At 37.8% G+C, this 22,522-nt stretch overlaps 1 protein-coding gene across 1 annotated transcript in view; it reads right to left on the minus strand.

Moving 5' to 3' along the window:
* LOC138758287 (ELAV-like protein 2) overlaps window positions 1–22,522 on the minus strand; it is a 136,447-nt gene that overhangs the window by 110,477 nt on the left and 3,448 nt on the right. The window contains exon 2 of the mRNA XM_069926992.1: window positions 947–1,037. Coding sequence (XP_069783093.1) covers window positions 947–1,018 — 72 coding nt within the window. The 5' untranslated portion in view covers window positions 1,019–1,037. The remainder of the gene's footprint in view (window positions 1–946; window positions 1,038–22,522) is intronic.

Genomic DNA, 22,522 nt, shown 5'->3' on the forward strand with positions numbered 1-22,522 from the left:
CACAAAGAAGATGAGAATACCCAAAAAGGTTCCCATTTTCAGTTATGTTGTTTATGGGACAAATTCTACAAATGTCAGTGCAAAATCAGCAAGGTCAACCCTGATGAAGTAGTTTCCCTTTTGTTGAACACAAATCACAAGATTCACAAAAACTAAATGTGCCATCTTCAGCCATCCTCCATCCTAGAAGTAGAGTGCCTTTAAAAGAGCATAGTAGTAAATGCACCATCCAATTCCCCCCCAACTCCCTCTGCAAATATTTGACAATGTAAAACTCTTAGAAATTTTAAGATTAAGACAGAATCAGTTAATAAAACAAGTGCGTGACACTTGCAACAAAAGGACCACTAATGATATTTACTACAGTAATTCAGATTTTGCTTTGCATGTGGCAACATAGAGCACAAGATTACAATTCTATTTAATGAGTAATATAATAATCAATGCATGCTGCAAAAACACCCTTTCTAGCCAAATATAGTTTGGAGTGTTTCTTTTTTTTAAAAATTGAATCACAACACTGAACCATAAAAAAAATAACCAGTTCTGAATGTGGGGAAGTTGCACATGAACAAGTAATTGGGTTTTGAAGTGAGAGCTTCACTTAAATGCCATTTGCAATTAGCAACTCAACCTTGGAAATTAATAGCAGTTAAACATGCGCACTGCTACTACAGCACACATAATGCAACAAATCCACTTCAACAATTATTATACACGTTCTAATCAGACCATACCAAAAGAGTTATATTGACTTCGCTTTATATACAGCTATTTTGTAATTAGAGTCTATTGCTGTTCTAAAATGAACCATCAATGTTTCTGAAACAATTACATTTTTGCAAGACGAAGGACCTTTGACAACCATGTATATTATACTTTTTGGTATGGCCTCAATAATAAAATATCTTAGTCACTACTGAATTTAAAGAAAAGTCCCACAGACCCCAGTCCAAGGCTCTGCAGCCCACGAACCACTTCTAAGCAGAGTAGCCACATCACACAGTCTGACTGCCATGTTAGTTTGGAGTTGCCGTCTGCAATATGGACACAAAAGAGTACCGTATGTTAGATCAGCAAGATAATGCAACAATCAACTTACAATGCCTTATGTATATTCAGAGCATGTCCATGCAGTTTGGGCTCAAGAAAATGAGGCAAGTCCAATCTAATCCTCTTAAAAAAAAATTATCCCATGCATTATAAATGAATGAATGTAGTGAATCAACTATAGGCAAGAGATCAATAAAACTGCAGACCAATTCTGCATTAAAAAAATCAATGCATTAGAAAAAGCTAAGCACAATTCAGATTCAAACTACGACTCATCAATTTAGTGATTATAGAAGGGAGCTTTAAGGAGTTTTAATTTCAGAAAACTACAAGATATTTGCTCCTAAATTTATAGTTTAGACTTTTATGGTCCTGCAATTTCTACACATTGTATTTTCAGCATTTATCACACTCAGGACTACATGAACATTTCCATACATTTGGGGTTCAATCGAGTATCTTAAATGGTCATTCTCAAAGACTGAAGGATTTTTACTACCAATAAATATCAAAATAATAAACAGTAAAAAATGCTTTCATATTTGGGGAAAAAATGGATTAAATTCAAGGATCATAAACCAATAAAGCAGTGAATCAGTTTTTTGTACATTGTGGTTTTTAAAGTATCACAGTGGAATATTTAGCGTTCCAGTTAGGATTTTAATTTTAGAACATTTATAAATAAAAATCATGCTTTTGGAATGCAATCTTCAATTATTGTTTCATTAATAATTAAATCCTTTATGGGAAATTATTTGCCACAAGGGTGCTACATGAAGCAACCCAAGCTTCAGGGCAAGAATGAACAGATCATTTACCACCAACTCCAACATTAAAAAGAACGGATGGGTTTTTAAAAAAAACACATATCAGATGAAAACAGAGGCTTTGTATTGATTGGTACACCATGAATTTTGTTTATTGCACCAAAAAAAAAAGCCAAATTCTGGATTGACCGTTTTGGCTTTTCATGGTCTTCTGGGGAAAAATATTAACTTAGCACAGGGGTTTTCACCAAGTCATAGTCCAAAGTAATTTTGTGCAAAGCTATGAAAAGACCTTTCAGATTCAGAATAATAAACAACTTCACAGGACAACAATGCAGAAATTAATCTCACAGCGTTAGGCCAAATGCTTGGAGCAGAGACAAACATCAGGCACGCACAGCCATCAGGCACGCACAGTCAACGTGGACACTATACACAACAGCCACAATCACAAAGATGTGACAAGAATCTCCACAATTATCATAACCTTTGAACTGAATCCGCAACTCAATTTGCGTAGGCTACACACAAATCCCTGAAATCAATACAATTCAAAACGATCGCACAAATCCACCATATTATCTGATCTTTTAAAATGTGCAGGTTGAAAATCTAAAATGCCTTAAGCTTTGGATGTCAGCACACAAAATCTCATTGGAATTATTTCGACAGTTTTACTCAAGAAAGCATCTTGCATCATTTGGCATTGAAATATAAAAAATATAAGACAAAGGACCTCCAAACCAAAGAATAACACAAACTCAATTAATTTAATAAAATTTTAAAGTGATTCCATTTGCTGGGGCACATTTCATATTCTTCAAATTAGCCTGGATCAGATAGAGCCATACATTTTTGGTTGTGAGCCACATACAGAAAAATAATTCAGGGCCAAACAGTATTTAGCCCAACAGTTTTCAACTCATTATGCAGCAAGAAAAACTGTTTTTAGACAAGAAAACCCCAGCGATGCAGCTAGGGAGAGCTGCACTGCTAGAGAGTCGTACTTAAGGCTGCATCACTGAAGCTATCAGAACTGCCAGGCAACCGCGAAGTTGCCCCTCTGCAACTGTGCAGGTGTCTTGTCTGACACCATGTAAGAAAGCTGCCCTGTCTTGGGTAGCATCTACCCACTTTACTACCAGAAAGATTATTTGGTCACCTAGTTTGGGGATCTTGCTTTGCAGTCAGCTTCAGGAGGGTGGAGGGGCAGGTCTACAACGTAGACTGCACTGTTTGGGAGTTATTGGGACCCTCTGAAAGAGATACAAGAGATGCTGCAGAGATTTTAGGTGCCTCTCCGATGAGCAGCCATTGACAGATCAAGTACAAATATGGAGACCTTGCAGGCTGGGAGATGTGGAACTGCCCAATCTGACATCCCAGAGACCCAGATGGAGTGGTGTGTTCAGAGTGTCGACGGAACAGACCGTGCACCCTGGGATGGCCCAACCACCTCAGTTCTGGTCACTGAAACAATGGGCAATCTGCACAGCAAGATCCCACACCTAATCTCATGGCACCACACAGCTGCCTCATGGGGCACACACACACCAGTTCCCTGCACTTGGCAGGTACAGATTATAGGAGGCTCGGGGAGACCTTCACAGGTTGTTTGTCTCACACATTTGCCCTCTAAAGCAGCCACACAGCTGATCCAGCTGCAGCCTCCACATGTAAACATAGCATTGCAGTTGTGCAATGTAACGACCTCTGGTTTCACCACACTGCTGTCTCTAGGAGGGGAGAGCTTGCAATAGGAGCAGAGTGGGTGACTGCAGGAATAGGAGCTATTTCCCCCCCCCCTCCTCGCACCCTTGCCCCCAGACACAAAGCAGTTCCTCTGTGTGAGAGCCCACAGCCAGCATCAAGTCAGCACACAGGAAGTTAAGCCATGCCTTCCCTTCAGCTGGGTTATCCCACCACTGCTCCTGGCTAACTGCAGAGCCTCCTGAGATCAAGATTCAGACCACTTAAAGAGTAGAACAGGAGAATTTCTCACTCCCCCCTCCCCTCCCCACAACCAATTTGTGCAGAAAGCAGGACAAAACCCTTTCATGCAAAGAAAAAACCAGAGGTTCTCTGCCTTACGTCGGGAGACTTACCTTCTTGAATGCCCATAGCCAGCTCCAAGGACCAACTGCAATCCCTTTCGGGGAAGGATAATCGGCAGAGCGCAGGGCTCTGCCATCCCACATAAATGTACAGCTGCTGCAAGTGGCTGGTTAGGGGCAGGCTGATGATGCCGCCAGCTCACGACCCTTCACTCACCTCTCTCCCTCCATGACCCCCTCAAGGCAAGGGTGGTCAGTGCAGGCTGTGACAGCCTCACTGGGTCGCTGCAGCCTTTGGGGCCGCTCTCTGCGGCTCAAACCATGGCAGAGCAATGGTGGTCTTCCCTCCCATAATTCCCCCATGCAGCTGGAACTATTCTGGGAAACGGTGGTTCCAGCTGCATGGGGGATTATGGATAGGGAAGATGGTCACTGCTGTCTGTATTTATGAGAGGCAACACTGCACGAGTCGCCCCGCCTCCATCGGCTCCGGAGGGCACTACAAGGTGCCTCTCAACATGATTGTGGTGCAGGAGCAGCCTTTTAGGGCTGCTTCATGAAAGGTAAGCTTGTTTTCCCTCTGTGCCTGAAGCCAGCCTCCATGTGGAGGCCTGGCATGAAAAGGGCCTCAAAGGAAAGAGTAGAGTCTAAAAATGGCAGCAGCGTCTAGTGTTGAAATTCAAAGTTGTACATACAGTACAACTTATTGCTAGAGACTACATTCTAACAGGCCACTTAAAAGTGGGCAATGGGCTGCATTTGGCCTGTGGCTGTAGTTTGGCCAACCTGGTCTAGGTTAAAGAGTTTAGAATTGGTTACCTTCGTGTGGCAGCCTCAGGGAGGTTGGAAGTTATTTATTTCAGAACCAGGATAATGCTGCAGGAATTCCTTGGCACAGCAATTTTCAACCACCTCTGCACAATTGCTGAAGTGAGAATGGTCAGGGATTGCACTATAGTCAATTCCATTCACCACAGGCAACAAGACATTATCAACAGCAAAAATTATACAAGTGCTAAAAATTAATACCAAGATTCAGGATACGATGTTCACCACAAAAATCCCATGATCAACACTGAATATCACTATTGGATACAAATTAGGAGAGCTGCATACAATCAGCAAGAGTAGAGGCTTGGAATTATGTAGCAAACTACCATCTCTCACCTTCTCAAAGCCTTAACAAGTTCAGAGCATGCTGGAATACTCGCCACTTGCCTGGAGTGAAAGTCCAGCACTCAAGTAACTTGCCTGCATAAGACAAGCACTTTAAAGTCAATCACTCCTTGAACTACCAACACACTGCAGCTGCATCTTGCATATCTGCAGAAATTTGCCAAGGCTTCTTCAATGGCACTTCCTAAACTTAATCTAAGAAAAAGGTAGTCACCATCTGAAAATACACAACTCTCACAAAATTTTGTAGTTTCAGGATCAGAAATCCTGGAACCTTCCAACAACAGAAGATAGCTATTACAACAAAAGCAGTTTACATACCGAGTTGTTATCTTGGAAGCCCATTAAGGCTACTCAAGACTGTGACCGTAAAAACGCAAGTAAGAATAATGAGTACACTTCTGGATGATAGAACCTTGGAATTAAGCTATTAGGTATTTTTGAAAAAAAAACTCATTTCAAAATAACAATGATTCACATAAATGTAAACATTTCTATTTTGAATGAACTGCTACAAAATAATTTGGATTTTACCCAAAATAAAGTAGAATGATTGCACAAATTATTGTTACCAAAAAGCCCAGTCCATTTGAATGAAATCTTTAAACAAGAACAAGCTGAGATCTGTTCTGGCCTATAATCCATAAAGCTTATAGTGGACAGGCAAAATTTTATATCAAAATTCTTTACAGTGCAAATTTTGATGTGTCAGCAACATTTACCTGTAAATCTGTAGACAGGTTTTAGTCTACCAGCCGCTCATTTCCAATATTCTTGCAATTTAAAATACAAATAATTAGCAGAAATGTCTGCTGAATTTAGTCATATCTGTAATATTAAAAATCTCTTGTGCATAAAAAATGTTTGATATATAGGATCTTTAAATATCACTAAATTGTATTTGACGAGCAAAATTGGCTTTCTTAATGCAGATGCATCAACAGTGCCAGAATCACAAAATAACACTAGTTATACAAAATTGGAAAGACTAGACCTCAAATAGTGTTTCAATGGTTTGAAATGATCTCCTGTTTAAGTTTAGAGAAAAAAATTAAATAGTATTTGATTCATTGGTGAAATTTGAAGAAACATGGTGACTTTTTATGTCTGATTTTCATTTTATGCAAATGTTTTTAATGAGATTAGATGTACTTACTCTTCCCGATGAGATAGTCTTACCTTTGTTTTTTTATTCACGGTATGAATCGAAAACTACAAAATATATGTTACCCACAGGATTAGCTGCTCAGATTTGTTTTTTTTTTGTTCATTTTCTTCAATAGAGTAGGTTAGGTGGGGTTTTTAATATACAAAATGAAAAAAAAAAATTCTGAATGAATTATTTTGTCCCGTAGATTTTTAAAAAAGGCAAACAATTGCCTTCCAATTGAAGGCAAGTTGAAATCCTACTGCATTAAAAGTCGATAAAAATAATGTAAATGGCAATGCAACCCAAGTCTCAGCCACAATAAATGAGGTTTCTTTATATTTCAATTTGTACATATAGGACATAGTTCTCTAGCAAAACAGTACATCAAGTGAAGCATTCTACACCATTCTCAAGGACTGGATAATCTGAGCCCTGAAATAAAAAAGGGTGGGAAGTACAAAAAGTCTTGACAAGATTTGAGCATCCAATTAAAGAAACTGAGGAACAATCACCTGTTGGGCTCTGGGCAAGAACTAGGAAGCCAGATACAGCACAGAAACAGGCCTATACCCATCTGACATGATCAGTCTCAGGCTACATTTCAATTACCCCATTCATTTGGAAGGTAAAATGGCAACAGGGATGAATGAACTGCCAGACCAAATAAAGTTTGGATTTCAAAATAGTAAGGTCGCATTTATAATAATAAACTGGTCTGCCAAAATAGTGTTTTTGGGACTTCATTCAGAAATAACAGTTGAAATGGTCAAAGCAACTTTCTTTGTGATCAAGCCTTGGTAAAATTAAATCCATATTTCAATTCAAGGGCCTAGAAATTCATCAGCACTGAGTGTTAATTTATCTTGCAGATGTCAATGACGAAATACTGTCCAAAGAAATGAGTGCTACCAAAAACATTCCAAGTACAAGATCAAGGGCTTTCCTTAATGACTGCAATAGTGCAGAGTCCAATACAACAATGCTCATATTTGGAGGGCTGGGGGGAGAAAGTGGTGGGAGAACTCAGATTTGGGGAGAGCAAAAAAGAACCTGGTAAATGTCGAGTCTGTAGTAAGTTAAGAACTGAAAATTAGCCTACTGTAGAGAAATCCTAGCTAAAACACCTGGCTAGCAATGATAGCCTGCATCATGAACATGAATGGATTTTACCCAAAGCTCCAAGAGCAATGCACACTGACTGTCACAGTTTGTCAGGAAGTGAGTAATGTTCTTTAAGAGAATATGATGTCATAAAATTGATTTGGATGATAAAAGCACTTTAATGCTTTGCGACTATTTTTGCACATAGCTGTAGTTTTTGGAAACATTTCTTGAATTAAGACCGAGAATTCACATGTAACTGCTGCATTTCTGACTTGGTAAATAAGATTGATAGGCTCACCTGCTTTGTTCAAAATACTTGCATGGGTCTGCAATCTGGAATTTTGACTGGAATAGTTTGACCATTTTTGAGAAGGTTAAGGATGGCTTCAATTCACACCCAAAATGGAAAAGACAGTCTCAACCTGGTATTAGAACCATAACTGCCCAAATTTCCAGGAACTGCTGTAATTATGTTATATTGATTTAATTTAATTTTTTTTTGCAGAGCGTATAACTGATTTACTGAATTAAAGTCAGGTTGCCCCAAAATACAAGGTCAATACAGCCAAGATCCAAGTCCATCTTTAGTTTCCAACTCAAGGATTTATGGGGTGGGGTAAAATTAGGTGTACCATTCAAAAAATCATTATAAAAGGTCAGTCTGAAGCAAGAATGGAAATATTGATGCACTTGGATTAAAACGTTTCTGGATAAAGATTTTGCATACTCTCAAAAGAAAGTGGCGAATATTGGCCACTAGCTGACCCCAACTACACGTGTTAAATTGTTTTTGAAAACAATACTTTAATGCAAAGATTCTGATCCCAAAACCTGTGAACCTACATTATTCTTACCATGAAGTAAAACAATATTCCATAATACATTTTATGATGGAACTTCAACAAATTTCCTCTCTAACCTCCAAGTCTTTCATACCAATATTGCAGCACTTTGCATGCAATCTTACCAGAAGATAAAGGAATTTTAAAATTTAAAGGTTTTTTTTTTACTAGTAGTTTAATACAATCAGCAATTATCAATGCTTGTCTAACCATCTCAAAGGTGATCAAACTATTCTAGACAAAATTCCAGATCGCAGAGACAAGGCAATTATTTAGATCATATATTCAACTTGTATTAATCTTACTTACCAAGTTATAAATACAGCAGACACATGTGAATTCCCAGATCTGATTTGAGAACTGTTTCCAAAAACTACAGCTACCTGCAAAAATATGTTCACACTAAAGTAAGAGCATTAAAAAAGTGATTTGGTCATCCAAATAAAGTTTATAACACCAGATTCTCCAAAAGAACATTACTCACTTCCAAACAAGTAACAGTAATGGTCAGACTACATCTTGGACAATTCATTGTTGGAACTTCTTCAATGCTTAAAAACCCTCATCAATGTTCAACGATTACCCAGAACGACTACTCATATTGCTAAGCACTTGCTCTTAAGAAATTGCATTAAGAAACACATTGTTCTGTGCAAAGATGATTTTTAAAAAAAAAAAAATTCTCTACCATATTTATAACCATGACACTGGTATCGAAGGAATTGGTTCACCTGCCATGTTAGACTTCTTGTGCCAAGAAGATCAAGATTGCAAACAAACTGTACTTATACTGTTGTCCAAATTAGAACTTTTAAAAAGTCACTGTGTGAAAAATAAATTATTTTATCCAGGTGTGCTATTGTTTATAATTCCATCCATATTTAACTCAAAAGTTACCCATTCACAATAAGGTTAGGTAAACAGCAAAAATCCACTGCAGTGAATACACCATTTTTTGAATTAAAGTACTCTTCACTATTCAACTCTGAAATACTTTACATACATGATATACTTGAAGACATTCTAATTTATATTAAACAATCACACTGTACATGGGGCCATTTGGCCCTTCTAGTTCATGCCAAAATATTACTGTGCTAGTCCCATTGACCTGCACCCAGTCCATAACCCTCCAGACGTCTCCCATCCAATTTATTCTTAAAATTTAAGAGAACCCACACTTACCACATCAGATGGCAGCTGGCCCACACACCTACCACTGTAAAGTACACCCTTTCATCCTAAAGCCATGTCCTCTTGTATTTACCTCTCCTAATTTAAGTGGAAAGAGCCTACTTGCATTTCCTCTGTCTATACCCCTAATAATTTTGTAAACCTCTCAAATCTCCCCTCCTTCTTCTCTGCTCCAAGGAATAAAGTCCTAACCTGTTTAATCTTTCCCTGCAACTCAACTTCTGAAGACCAGGCGATATCCTAATAAATTTTCTCTGCACTCTCAATCTTACTGATAGCCTTCCTGTAGTTTGGCCTCATCTACAATACTTTATGAAGATCAAGATGCCAAAAGCAGTCTTTACAACCCTGTCTACCTGTGATGCTACTTTAGGGAATTATATATCTGTATTCCCAGATCCCTTTGTTCCTCCATGCCCTACCATTTACTGTGTATATCTTACCTTGGTTTGTCCTTCCTAAATGCAGCAACTCACACTTGTCTGCATTAAATTCCATTTGTTATTTTCTGGTCAATTTTTCCTCAGTGCTCCAAATCCCTCTGCAAGTTTTGAGAGCTTTCCTCACTGTCCACAACTCCTCCAATCTTAGTGTAGCAAACTTGCTGATCCAATTTACTACATTATCATCCAGATCATTGATATTAACAATGGTCCCAGCACCGATCACTGAGGCACACTACTAGTCACAGGCCTCCAGTCTGAGAACCATTCACTACCACCAACTTCTCCCATACAGCCAACTTCAAATCTGATTTACAGCCTCTCTATGGATACCTAGTGTCTGAACCTTCTGATCTAACCTCCCATGTGGGACTTTGTCAAAGGCCTTACTAAAGTCCATGTAGACAACATCCACAGCCTTTCCTTCATCCACATTCTTGGTAACCTCGTCAAAAAAAAAAATCATTAAAATCTACCTACTACGCACAAAGCCATGCTGACTATCCTTAATCAGCCCTTGGCTGTCTAAATACCAGTATATCTGATCACTTAAAATACTCTACAATAATTTACTATTGACATCAGGCTCACCAGCCTGTAATTTCCTGGTTTACTATTGGAGCCTTTTTATTTAAAAAGGCCTGCAATTTCTACACTAGCCTCCCTCAAGGCTTGAGGGAATATCATGTCAGGCTTGGAGGATTTATCTACCTTTATTCACTGGAAAGCAGCAAGTTCTTCCTCCTCTTTAATCTCTATATGTTCCATGACACTACTGCTGATTTCCCTTCCTTAACCTTGTTCACTACTCCAGCTTCCAGATCTCAAAAAGTTAATGCTTCAAAATGGGGGTTATTTAGAATACCCATGTTAATCCACAGAGCCTTCCTTCTGATACAAGACAATTTAATAATCCATTAAAATCGTAAATATCATAACTAGTGTACTAAAAGGATCTTTAACAAGATGGTTACTGAAATTCCTTGAAATCACTCCAATTCCTGGCTTGTACAGCAAAAGCAGTATAAGTTAAAGGATACCGACACAACATGCAGGCCGTCCCAAGATTACACACACATTCAACTTGTGGGCATCTGTACCTTTGAACGATCTTCTGGAATATTATTAACTCACATCTGACAAATACACACACACGTTCCTTCCTTCGAACTGCAAAATTATTTTCCACTTTCACACACGGTGACTGTTCTCAATCTTGCATGCTTTTTATGCCAATACAGTAGAAGCAAGGTCATCATATCAAGTTATTTTGTGACATTTTCTAACTTCTGAACATCAGGAAACAGTAGCTGCTCATTTCAGCTCATGGAGCAGTTCTATTAAGAAAGGTGGCATGGTTTTCATGACAGCAAAATACAATTCTGCAGGATAGAACTCAACATTGCAGGGACAGGACATTTGAATTTTCAAGGCTCTAGAAAAATTTAAAAGGACAATTATTTTCATTATCCAAAATCCAAGATTTTGTTTGTATAATATGAAAGTTAAAATAAACATTTTAAAGAACCAAGAATTGTCTGTGCGTCTCAAGTCAGACTATTCATAATTGTAATCTGATTTAATGGCGGTGCAGCAAATTAAACTAAAGTCAGAGCATGTAAACAGGCCCAACATATCCATGACAGAGTTATATACCTGAACTAGTCCCATTTGCCTGCATTTAGTTCATCTCTCCAAAATCAGTCATACTTGTTTAAAACCCTTTTGGAGAGGTAGAACTTAACTGTACCTACTTCTACCCCTTCTCACAGCTCACACTCTGCATAACCAGGTGAAAAAAAAATGTCTCATCTCCTTTGAATCTTTCCATTCTCTCCTTGGATATAGTTTTGGGTGCTTGGTCACCCAAGTATTGAGCATCAAGTTTTAGTCTCCTCTACCATGGGAAAGTGGCAGGCCATTCATCTTATTTATGCGCCTCATGATTTTGTCTCTCTACAGGATTACCACTTAACCGCAGCCTGTCTCTTAAAACTCAAATCCTGTAGTCCCAATTCATTTTTAATCCTTTTCATCCTATAGCTAAGTGAGAAGAACAGTACAATAATCCAAGTGTGGACCAACCATTTTGTTTATTTGCAACACTTGGCACTGATGAAGGCAAATATACCAAACAACTTCCTCACTACCCATTTGCTCACTTTTCCACTTTCAGGAAATTATGCATCTGTACTGCTTGGTCTCTGTTCAACACACCCTATGCCATTCGCTATGCAAATCCTGCACTAGTTTGACATATCAAAATGAATCACCTTGCACTTGTTAGAATCAAATGCCACAGGTCAATTCCACCTAATGATCCTAATCTTAAGCCCCTTTTCCACTGGCATCCCGGTTCATTGCAGTGTCATAGGAAGCCCTTTGTGCCATTTCCACTGGCTCACCCTTAATTGCTTTTCCACTGAACACTCATCACCAGAGATCAGAGTTCTACTTTCAACTGGAAATGGGTGACTTACTGCTCTCTCTTGTTATGAGCCCAGAGGACCCCAAAAACCCAGCAGCAATATTCACCAAGAGAAATGGTTACTTAAAAAGTTGCTTTTAATTATCTTTAAATATGAAAACAGGATCACTTATCACTATCGACTTACTTATTAACCTCCTTATAATTCTAAGCACATGTGTATGTAATGCGTGAAAGTTCAGAAAGGTTCTTTGGTTCACAGTCCAACTTCATTTCTCATTACTCCAAGTTCACTGGTTGCAGGCAATTCTTATACTGTGCACAGAATTTAACATTTATAAAGTTCACTAGGCTTTGGTGCTTGAAAGGTAAACAGATACCGTTCAGGAAGGTTTTTTTAAAAAAAAACTATTTATTCGTTCAAAATAGATAGTAAATAACATACAAAAATAAACCAAAAACATGAACGTTATATTTTATAGGGGAAAAAAAACAACCCCCCCTCCCCCCTTCAGCCAGCTCTCCTAAGGAGAGTCATAAAAAAAGGAAAACAAAAATAAAGGAAAAATTAAATATACATATTAAAATTTAATCAACATAAATCAAAATGTAAATATTCTGAATATAACAACCATTTATTAATAAAAGCTAGTTATCTCATGAAACACGTAATTGTTTTCATTATTAAACAGTATGTAATCTCATTATGCCATCTATTAATATCAATCATACTAACAATACATTCTTTCTCTCCGAATAATGCTAAATTTCAACTTGCTTTTGTATATTTATCTAATCCCAAATCTTTCAGAGGTTGCAAACTGCCCAATAAAGGTACTATCAGATCAAAAGGTATTTTAATCTTATACAGATTTGAATTTATCCCAACCCTTTTTATCCATACCATCCTATAATATTTAATACATGAATGAAATATAACCCTTCTCTGGTACCTTCACAAGTCTCAAATTTAATCATTTCAGATAAAATCATATCGCTACCAAACACACAGTTTACCAAAGATCAAATTTAAAAATAAAGAAACAAAAAATTCTTATCAATACCATAGCTATCCCTCATCATTACGCTTAATCAAACTGTTTAAACCTTGAACATTAAAAGTAGCAAACCTCAACTTTAACATATCTACTAATATTACTAAAGACCAATAATATCTTTATATAAAAACTCAAATCATCGTATATAGGCCCTCCAATAGGAGAAAAAAAAACAAAGTAAAAGCTAGATAAAATAAAAATTAAAAAAATAATTAACAACCCCCCCCCCCAAAAAAAAACTACCAAAAGGTAGTAATCTCTAAACAAAATTTGGCTGTGGATCACCCACCAGTGGCTGATGACTAATAGAACCCAGAACAAATCTCTTCCTCTCCAGCCAAACAAAAAAAATCTCAAAATATCATAACATAAAAAGTGAAATAAGAATAAGAAGATTCTGCTATTCATCCAAGAGGTTCCAAACTCGAAGATCCCATTTCAAAAAAAGTTGGACTCTTTCCATTTCCGTTTTTCCCATTTCTACCATTTCCAGAACAACCAAATTTTTCTTTAGGAGACAATGGTGGACTACGTCTTTGTCCTCTTGTATCAGGCAATGAATCAGCAAAAATCATTGCTTCATAATTATCCTCAAAAATCCGAGATTGATAGTTTCCATGAAACACCTTCAACACTGCCAGATAGCGAAAAGTAGACTTATAACCTTTACGCCACAAAACTTCTTTAAATTGACATTGACGTTGAATGACCTCTTGACTCAAATCAGGATAGAAAAAAATTCTGCTATTCTGAATCAATAACAGAGTTTGTCATTTACTCGCATTTTGCACCGCCAGTTGAAGTATTGATTCTCTATCCAAATAATTCAAACATCGCATTATTACAGGTCTCGGTGGTTGACCAGGTAAAGGTGATCTCCTTAAAGTTCTGTGAGCTCTTTCCAATACCAAGCCTTCAGAAAAAAATTCTTGCCCTAGTACTAGTGGGATCCAATCTGTAAAAAAAAAAAAAAAAAAACGAAGAGGATCTTTTCCTTCCATACCTTCTGGCAAACCGACAATTTTCACATTGTTCCTTCTACTTTGATTCTCCAAATAGTCTATTTTCCTCTCTAACTCCTTTTCACGTTCTTGCAATTCTACAACGGATTTTTCAACCTTCAATACTTTTTCTGTATTAGAAGCCACCTGTTGTTGATATTCCAAAAAAAGCAGACTGAAATTTTTTTAAATCTTCAAAAGATGCTTCTACACGTGTTTTAACTATATTCAATTCTGAACTTATCCTTTGAGCCAACTCATTCATTATAGGCTGAATGATAGCATTTAACTGGTTACATTGTAATTCAGAAAAGCTCAGCCCTGCTTTCTCTAATGTAGTGGCAGAACCAGGTAACTGCAGCTCCTGCTGCAACTCAACAACAGGCATTTTTACAGTCTTACTGCGGGTCTGGACTCCCAGCAATGGCAACCCAACTTCCTCAGGGGGGTCGATGCTGGCCTCCCACCGCAGCTCATTGTTTTTCCAAAAAAATCATGGAAGAGATCGAAATCTTCAGGTTGGAGCGTTGCCTGAAGCCTTTCAGACAATGGAGTAGTCTTCCTGCGTGCTCCCTCTGTTAAAATCGGCAGGCTGCCAGAATCAGGATCCACTACATGGGAACACACACCTTCTTCCAGAGAACGGGTAATTCCAACGCTATCCTTCATTTGGTGAGTAGTAGACTTTTTTTTTCAGCTCCCACAGCCAGGCTTTGTAGTTTAGGAACTGAGGAAATTAAACCCGAGGCTGTAGCAAGTTGTTTAGGCCCCAAATCTTCAGTACTTCAAAAATGTAACTTCTTCTGCATTTGAGGTTTAATCTTTTTACCATTAATAGCCATAATAATTCCTTAATACTTTAAACTTAAATTTAAGAAGTTTAAACTTGAAAACAAAGGGTTAAAAAACGGGTACTTAAAAGTCCGTCCAGAGAGGTCGAGATTACACGTCTTGACTCTACACCATCTTGCCACGCCCCCCACCCACCCACTCAGGAAGGTTCTTTTTGGTTTTCAGAGAGATTTGTTGTACATTTACTTCCATCAGCCACTTCAGTGTCTTGCTGGAGGAATTTGCCCCGTCAGGGTTCTCCAGATGATAACCCCTTTCTTTCAGGTCACCACAGAGTTCCTTCTTGCTTCTTATTCCAAGAGAAACATTAGACAGCCAGTCCTCTCCTCTTGCATGAACTACAAGGGCTTTGACCAGGCCATCTTCCAAATGGCTTTCCATAGGTGCCAGCTTGTCCTGTTCTAGTTCCAGCTGCTTCTGCTGGCTGTAACATGGTGAAAGTGATATCTGTGTATCTCTCTCTGAGAAAGCCCGTTTGACTCTCTCTGCTTGAAAAACCACCTGACCCTCTTGGAGCAGCAAGCTCTCTTCCAGACAAAAGGGGCACTGACATGCTCATTCATCTGTTGCTTTTTGTAAACAGCAATCCATTAGTGAAGTCTCCTGAGCATTCTTCAAAGCTCTTGCAAAAGCTCCGAGGCCCCGATATGTCTCGCATTAGAAGAGTTACAGTATTTTAAATAAGATAAGATCTGTTTTAAAGTGTTTGTATGTGACCTACTCTAACAAACCTTTCCCAATTTAGCTCCCAAAAAACATACACTATATACCCTGTCACATATTCCACTGGCTTTATCAGCACATCAGCAAATGCTGGGGATATGAGTAGGGGTAGAAGTGGTTAATTCCTGGAGTGAAAGGATGTCATTTGATACCAGCAATCGAACCATGTTTCTTTTTCACTGGACCCTTCCCCAGTAAGTTCTCAGTTAATTCCTGGGACAGAGTGCCAGTGGAAAAGGAGCTTCAAGAACCTTTTTCCACAATACACTATACCAAGTTGGATGTTACCCACAAAACAATAATGTCAACTACATTCACATCTAAATCGGATAAATAAACAGTGCATCCAGCACCAGTCACAGGCCTCCAATCAGAAAAATCTTACACCAGCACTTTGATTCCTATAAACAATTTTTTTTGTACAATATAAAGGCATATCTAGTCTCAGAATCCCACTGACATTAAGCTCATCAGCCTGTTTCCCAACTTGTTCTTGCAGCCCTTTTTCAATATAGGCACTCAAATCATGAAGAACAGAACTTATCCATAAACACTTGGGCCTTGGTAATTGGTCAGATACCTTTTGCTCCATTTTGCTGGCTTACACAAGTAATTTTTAGAACCCATCTTATACCATGAAGTAGTTTCTAATTTTTGTATGCCAAAAGTTTTTTTTTGAAACTCTATCCCAAAGTGCAAAAAACGAGGAATTACCAAACCAGCTTTTTCCAGCTAGAATTTATTTGCCAGCAGATGCCACTTGACTCAATAAAGAAAAAGCTCACTTGGTCTATGCACACCAGCTCAATAGTTTAAGGACTTCATTATTCTCAACTCCAAATAGAATATTTTTGTTGACTTCATCCTGACTATAGAAAGTACTACAACTTTTCAAATCCCACTTACAAATGGATCAGCCAACCATGAAAGATTAATGGTGCTATAGTTTAGTTTTTAGAAAATGTACAGCTTTTGGAAAACAAGATCAATTAAGTGTCCAAATACAAAACTGGCCACCATTAGCTAAAATATATTTGATAACACTTCATTTGCATTTTCCTCCTCTCCCACACAACAGATGCTCAGAATAAAAGGAACTTGGTCTACAATTCAAAAAGCAACGTGCGCTACATTTAACTTCACCAAGAGAGCATCTGTATAGTCAAGAGCCATCAATCACCTCTCCACTCTGGGTCCCAGCTTTAACAAAAAAAATGGAATCTCAATTTTTGGAACACTTTTTGACGTCAAAAAGAAAAACTCTTACCATACTGATGTTCCCCTTCAAAATGCAATGCCTTTTATATAGTAGCATAACCTGGACAACATGCAGGCATGTATTAATACATAGCAGCTACTATCTGGTCCTTGTATTTGGAGACATTTACCATATATGCCAGCATCTAGGATGACTTGTGAAATGTAGGTTTTGAGAGTTATCCTTTGTGTAAGACAACCCCAAAATCTGGCACTTCCTGCTGACCAGTGGACACTTAAAATCAATTCACAATATTTTTAATACAAATTACCCTATAAAGGTTTTAATTTTATTAGCACATTTTAAAATAAACCTGTTGGTTCCTATAACAGGTTGTTTAAAGCCTATACAGAGCCAACAGTAGTTAGGCTGGGACCCTCCAGATTCACTGAGACTTCGCTTATAAACAAGACACAAACAAGGTTGCATCGGATCCAGCGGGAAGTTGGCAGTGGTGTTGAGACTTTGTTGTCAAGGTGCAGATCTTAAATTCTGCATACAAGACAATCCCGGATTTTGAGGTGACATTTTTAAGTTTTGAGCAACACCAGCATATGCGGTATGGATTCAAAAGTATTATTGTATACTCCAGCACACAAGTTGTCATGAAACCAAAACTTCCCTCCAAACAAAAAAAAAAAAAAAAAAAATGGGGGTCAACTTATATCCAGATATACTTTTGAGACTTTAAATTCGACTCAAAATCCAATCCATGCTGATCTGGCATACAAGTCGACCCTTGAAAAACCAAAAAAATCTGAATGCAACAGATTTTTATTGAAAAGAAAAAAATTATTACCCATACTTCCAAAAATTTTTAAAAATTTAAAAATCGCTACCACTGTCTGAAAGCAACACATTTAGAACCTTGCAAAAAATAAAAATCACTTTTGCTATCATCGTCTGCAGCAAAGATGACATCAAGCACATCCATACTCAGTTTAAACAGTCACCATATGGGTATCTGATGAGACAGTTTCTGCTTCGTAATCAGTGTCCCACAATAAATCATCTTCTGTGCCATCAATTGCACAAGAGATACTGCACTTTTAAAAAAGATTTTAATCACAGTCTCTACTTTAACTTTGTCCCATGACTGGAGCATGAAGTTACACAGCACATCAAATGATGCAGCACATATTACCCCACCTTTTGTAAATGACACTTCTGCACTCGACATCTATGTATTCCATTCCTTGCACATACGGTTTTTAAATGGTTTGTTCAAGCAGATTACAATATAGACATTTAACCACCCAGGATAACCGCCAAGTATTATGTATTGCTAATCTACTTTTAGTGTTCTCAGTTAAGTAGCTAGGAAACATATCCCAGACCAGCAAACTCTGATCTTTGTGCAAACCTCTGGCCGCCTGTTCCTCACATTGTCTATCCATAGTTTTACATTTTCATCCATCCATCCTTTTCATGAAAAGCATACAAAAACATCTGCAGAGAATTTCATTTTTGGTTTAATTTAGCATTTGAAGATAACCATGGGTCTCAACTTTATCCCATTGGCCATGCATGAGAACACCACGGTAAACCTGGTCCTTTCGTGGCCCGTACTTCTGGTTTGAACAGTTAAACCTTTCCAGTCTACTGTTCCATTGCCTCTCATGTCCATATTTATTGGGGTTTCGTCCATGTTTCTGATATTTGCCAATGCAAACTGGTGTTTCTTCCGATTCTGCATAATAAACTGGTGAAAACTTGCAACTTTATGATCAAGATCTTTTGGTAGTTCCTGTTAATTTTTTTTGTTTTTGTGTAATACCAGATTTTTCCGCTTCAGGAAACAGTTGCACCAGCCTATTGTAGCCTCAAAATCATCCCCAAGATCTGGGTGTGTCATGGCCCACTGCAGTGCCAATGTTCTTATATTTCGGGTGACTAGATAGCAATCTTCCCCGTTCATGTATCCATTCTGCAACATGATTGTCCAATTCTGGCCAACAAGCGATTCTTTTTCTCAATGAACATTACATTTTTCGTAAAGTCTCTTCTTTCTTCCTCCAATCTTTTGCCAATTTCTTATGCACATCAAATTTTCTCGCAGCAGCAGTTATTGGTTTTCTTGGCCATTTCTACAACTTAAAGCTCACTTCATATCTTCATTGCGTGCTGCGTTGGACCCCTCCATGATAGCAACCATCTCCAGCCAATACCCAGCAGATCAATTAGCACGATCTATGGGAGGGGTCAACAGCCCATCTCAGGCATCGCAAGCTTTGGGACACCTCAGGCAGCCAGAAAAAATGGGGTAGATTTATGCTGGATTTACCATAAAATGCTTATACTGAGGCGGGGGAGTGATCGAGTTGTACACTGAAATATACGGTATTATAATATTGTCAAACTACCGACCGGGGGAGGGGGGGGGGGAAATCAGAAGACCCACTACAGATCAATCAAGATTCAAAATATTCTGCTGCATGCCCTACAACAAAATATAGATTGATCATCACCAGAAACAGACTGCCACACCACACATCTGATTCAATTGGACAATAGAGAGCAGTCATTCTCAACCTTTTTCTGCTATAGCCATCTCAGGGCACTGCTCCAAGTTTATGGGCCCCCCCTTCTCTGCAGCAATCAAGTTTCAGTTTCTTCTATACCTCCATTGACTACATTAAAAAATGAAATAGGTTTAAAATCAGCATGCCTCAACACAATTTAGCTAATCATGCAATGTAACCTCAAGTGAGTGGAAAACTGACTCATCTGGTAACTACTAACCACCCCCCCAGGTGCCAGATACCAGTGGTTTTAGTGTATTGTTTTTGCACAGTTCTTCTCCACGATTTCTCAATTTTTCTCCAAATACCTTTCAGTTATTTTGGCCTGATGTACCCACTGGTGCCAAGAAGCAGCAAACCTTGCAGTCAGCCAACCATGCCATTGTAATCCTTTGCTCAGAGCAAGTCTGAACAAAGAATTAATCAGCACAGTTGATCTTTTGAAATTTTAAGTACAATTGGAATCAAACTGCAAGATGAACAAATTTCCACTACACAATTGTGCTCTCTTTTCAGCACTAATTTGCACTGATTTCAGTAACACATCAGCACCTGTGGAGATTTCAAAATTCAGCAAATTCTTGCAATGCGTCAAGAGATCAGCAATTTTACTGACAAGTTTTTTTTATTAACTGGAAAATTCTTCTCATTGGAAAGCTTACAATAAACATTTTGGATTTTCCCCTTAAAACACCACTCTAGCCATTTTCAACTCTTGATAAATCAACTCATTTAGATATTTCTGAATCAGTATTCACAATTACAATCAGGGACATTTGACAACAACATCTGGGGCATCATCCACACTTCAAAATATGGAAATCCTGAAAAAGAGGTGATGATTCCTTGCTTCTCCACAGGATGCGCTCACATTTTTTCCAATAAGTTTCAAAGAGAATCCTTCATTTGAACAAAGACAGTGATACACCTTGCATGAAGTACAAGTTTTTTTAAAAAGCACTGAGTCATAATATTTACTCAACCATCTGTGACTCAAAAGCAACCATTTTGATCAACTCAAGTACAAAAATTGCAAGTTTTTGATATTTTGTTCTGAAACCTTGAAATTAGTTTTTAAAATTACTTTTTGCTTTGCAGTCAGCAAAGACATCTTTAATCTGGATGGATGGCCGGCCAACTTGATGATAGCTCTACCACAAACACTAGAGAGCCTTCACAATTAGTGCTCTTGTTACAGTTCGCAAGGTGATGTATATCACATAGATGTAAATGCCTTGAGATTAGAGCCAAGCATATTAATTTGCTGTTGGTTTACATCTCAAATATCTTGGATTGTGAATGTCAACTGTAATATAACATTACAAACACTGATAGATTATTGGGACAAATGCTTACAAAGATCAAACTGCTGAAAGATTTGAACAAAACCTATGACCACATGCCCAACTATTTTAAAATACATTGGAACCTGTAGCATCCTGTCAAGATGTTTTTGGCACCCAATGACAATATTGAGTGAAGCATACAAGCCCTCAAACTTATCATAACCCTGCTTAATGGACACTTCTCAAATGATCCACTGCTTTACATAATCTGTAAGGATTTCAACACTAAGAACATGACAAATCCACCTCCAACATACAAGCTTATTCTTCTCTTGTTTTCTCCTCTCAAACCCTCAAACTTGCCCTCTTAGTTTTAGACTACATTCCATTCACCTTATGCCCTTCAAAATTTATCTATAGCTCTTATGCCCACATCTTAGTTTGCAGTTTAATTCATTATTCAAATATATTGATCCATATTAGCATCTCCTCTGCAAAAAAAATTGAAATGTTCTCTCATTTTTCAAATATCTCCAAGTTCTAATTTTGAAATTCATCCACTATTTCTGACACCTTGTACAATTGGTTTTCAATATTCTACCATCACAGCATGACATGCCCTAGCTGCTGGGCTTCAAACTGGAATTATCTCAACCACAAGGTCAACATCCTGAAATATTACTCATTTCTCTTCAGATGCTGCCCACCCTAGAAAGCATATTTAAGATAATGGAGTTGGAAGACATTTTGTTTGTAATTTTCAAGACTCTGGTGTCAATATTTTTTTATTACCTTCCTATGAAATAGTACATTAAAAATACATTCTACCAATAGAACATGAATAATCTATAGTTTTTGTTTTAAATGCAGGAACCTCCCCATGACCAGGTATTTTAACCTTTTATTTGCATACAATTTAAATGTGCATCCAAGTATGATGGTGTTAGATTTTGGTAATATGCCAAGACTATTCAGAGGCATGTGGCTAATATTAAAGTTCAAAGTTTAATTAAATCAAATGTTTAAAAAGATATGCAGATCACACCCATCTTTACAAATCCAGTGCCAAAACTCAAAACATTCTAAGGGATATTCAAACTTCATATAATTGCAAAGAAATGAAACAAGCTTCATACACAAGCAATTTTTCTTATTGCAAATGAAGAGATGGTCACAATGTGGTATAGCTCAAATGTTAAGTTTCTATTCCTTCTCCACAGAGAGAAACACGAGAAACGATGGCTAAAACAATCCAACTTACAAAGACCATCATCAGGCCAAGGAGTATGGACCACAAGTTTTTTTTAAATATAAATCACAACACTGCTATCAAATGCACATTAGGAAAAGCAGAGAAAATGGATGTGCTGGAGCAGTTAAAGATTAAACTTAAAATGAATACAAGAATATGTTAAGTATTTTGTACCATTTGAGTGAAGCAATGAAGTGCACAATGCAACATTAACAAAGCGAGCCAATTGATAAATTCAAATTGTGAACTAAGTGGCCAATACTGGTGTATAAACCAATTAACATGTTTAAATCTGCATGTTGAAAACTCAGCCCGATTTTAGATTTAGGACAACATACCTTTAATTAAAACTGGCCGCA

The sequence above is a fragment of the Narcine bancroftii genome, chromosome 1, assembly GCF_036971445.1.
Source record: "Narcine bancroftii isolate sNarBan1 chromosome 1, sNarBan1.hap1, whole genome shotgun sequence".
Lineage (NCBI taxonomy): Eukaryota > Metazoa > Chordata > Chondrichthyes > Torpediniformes > Narcinidae > Narcine > Narcine bancroftii.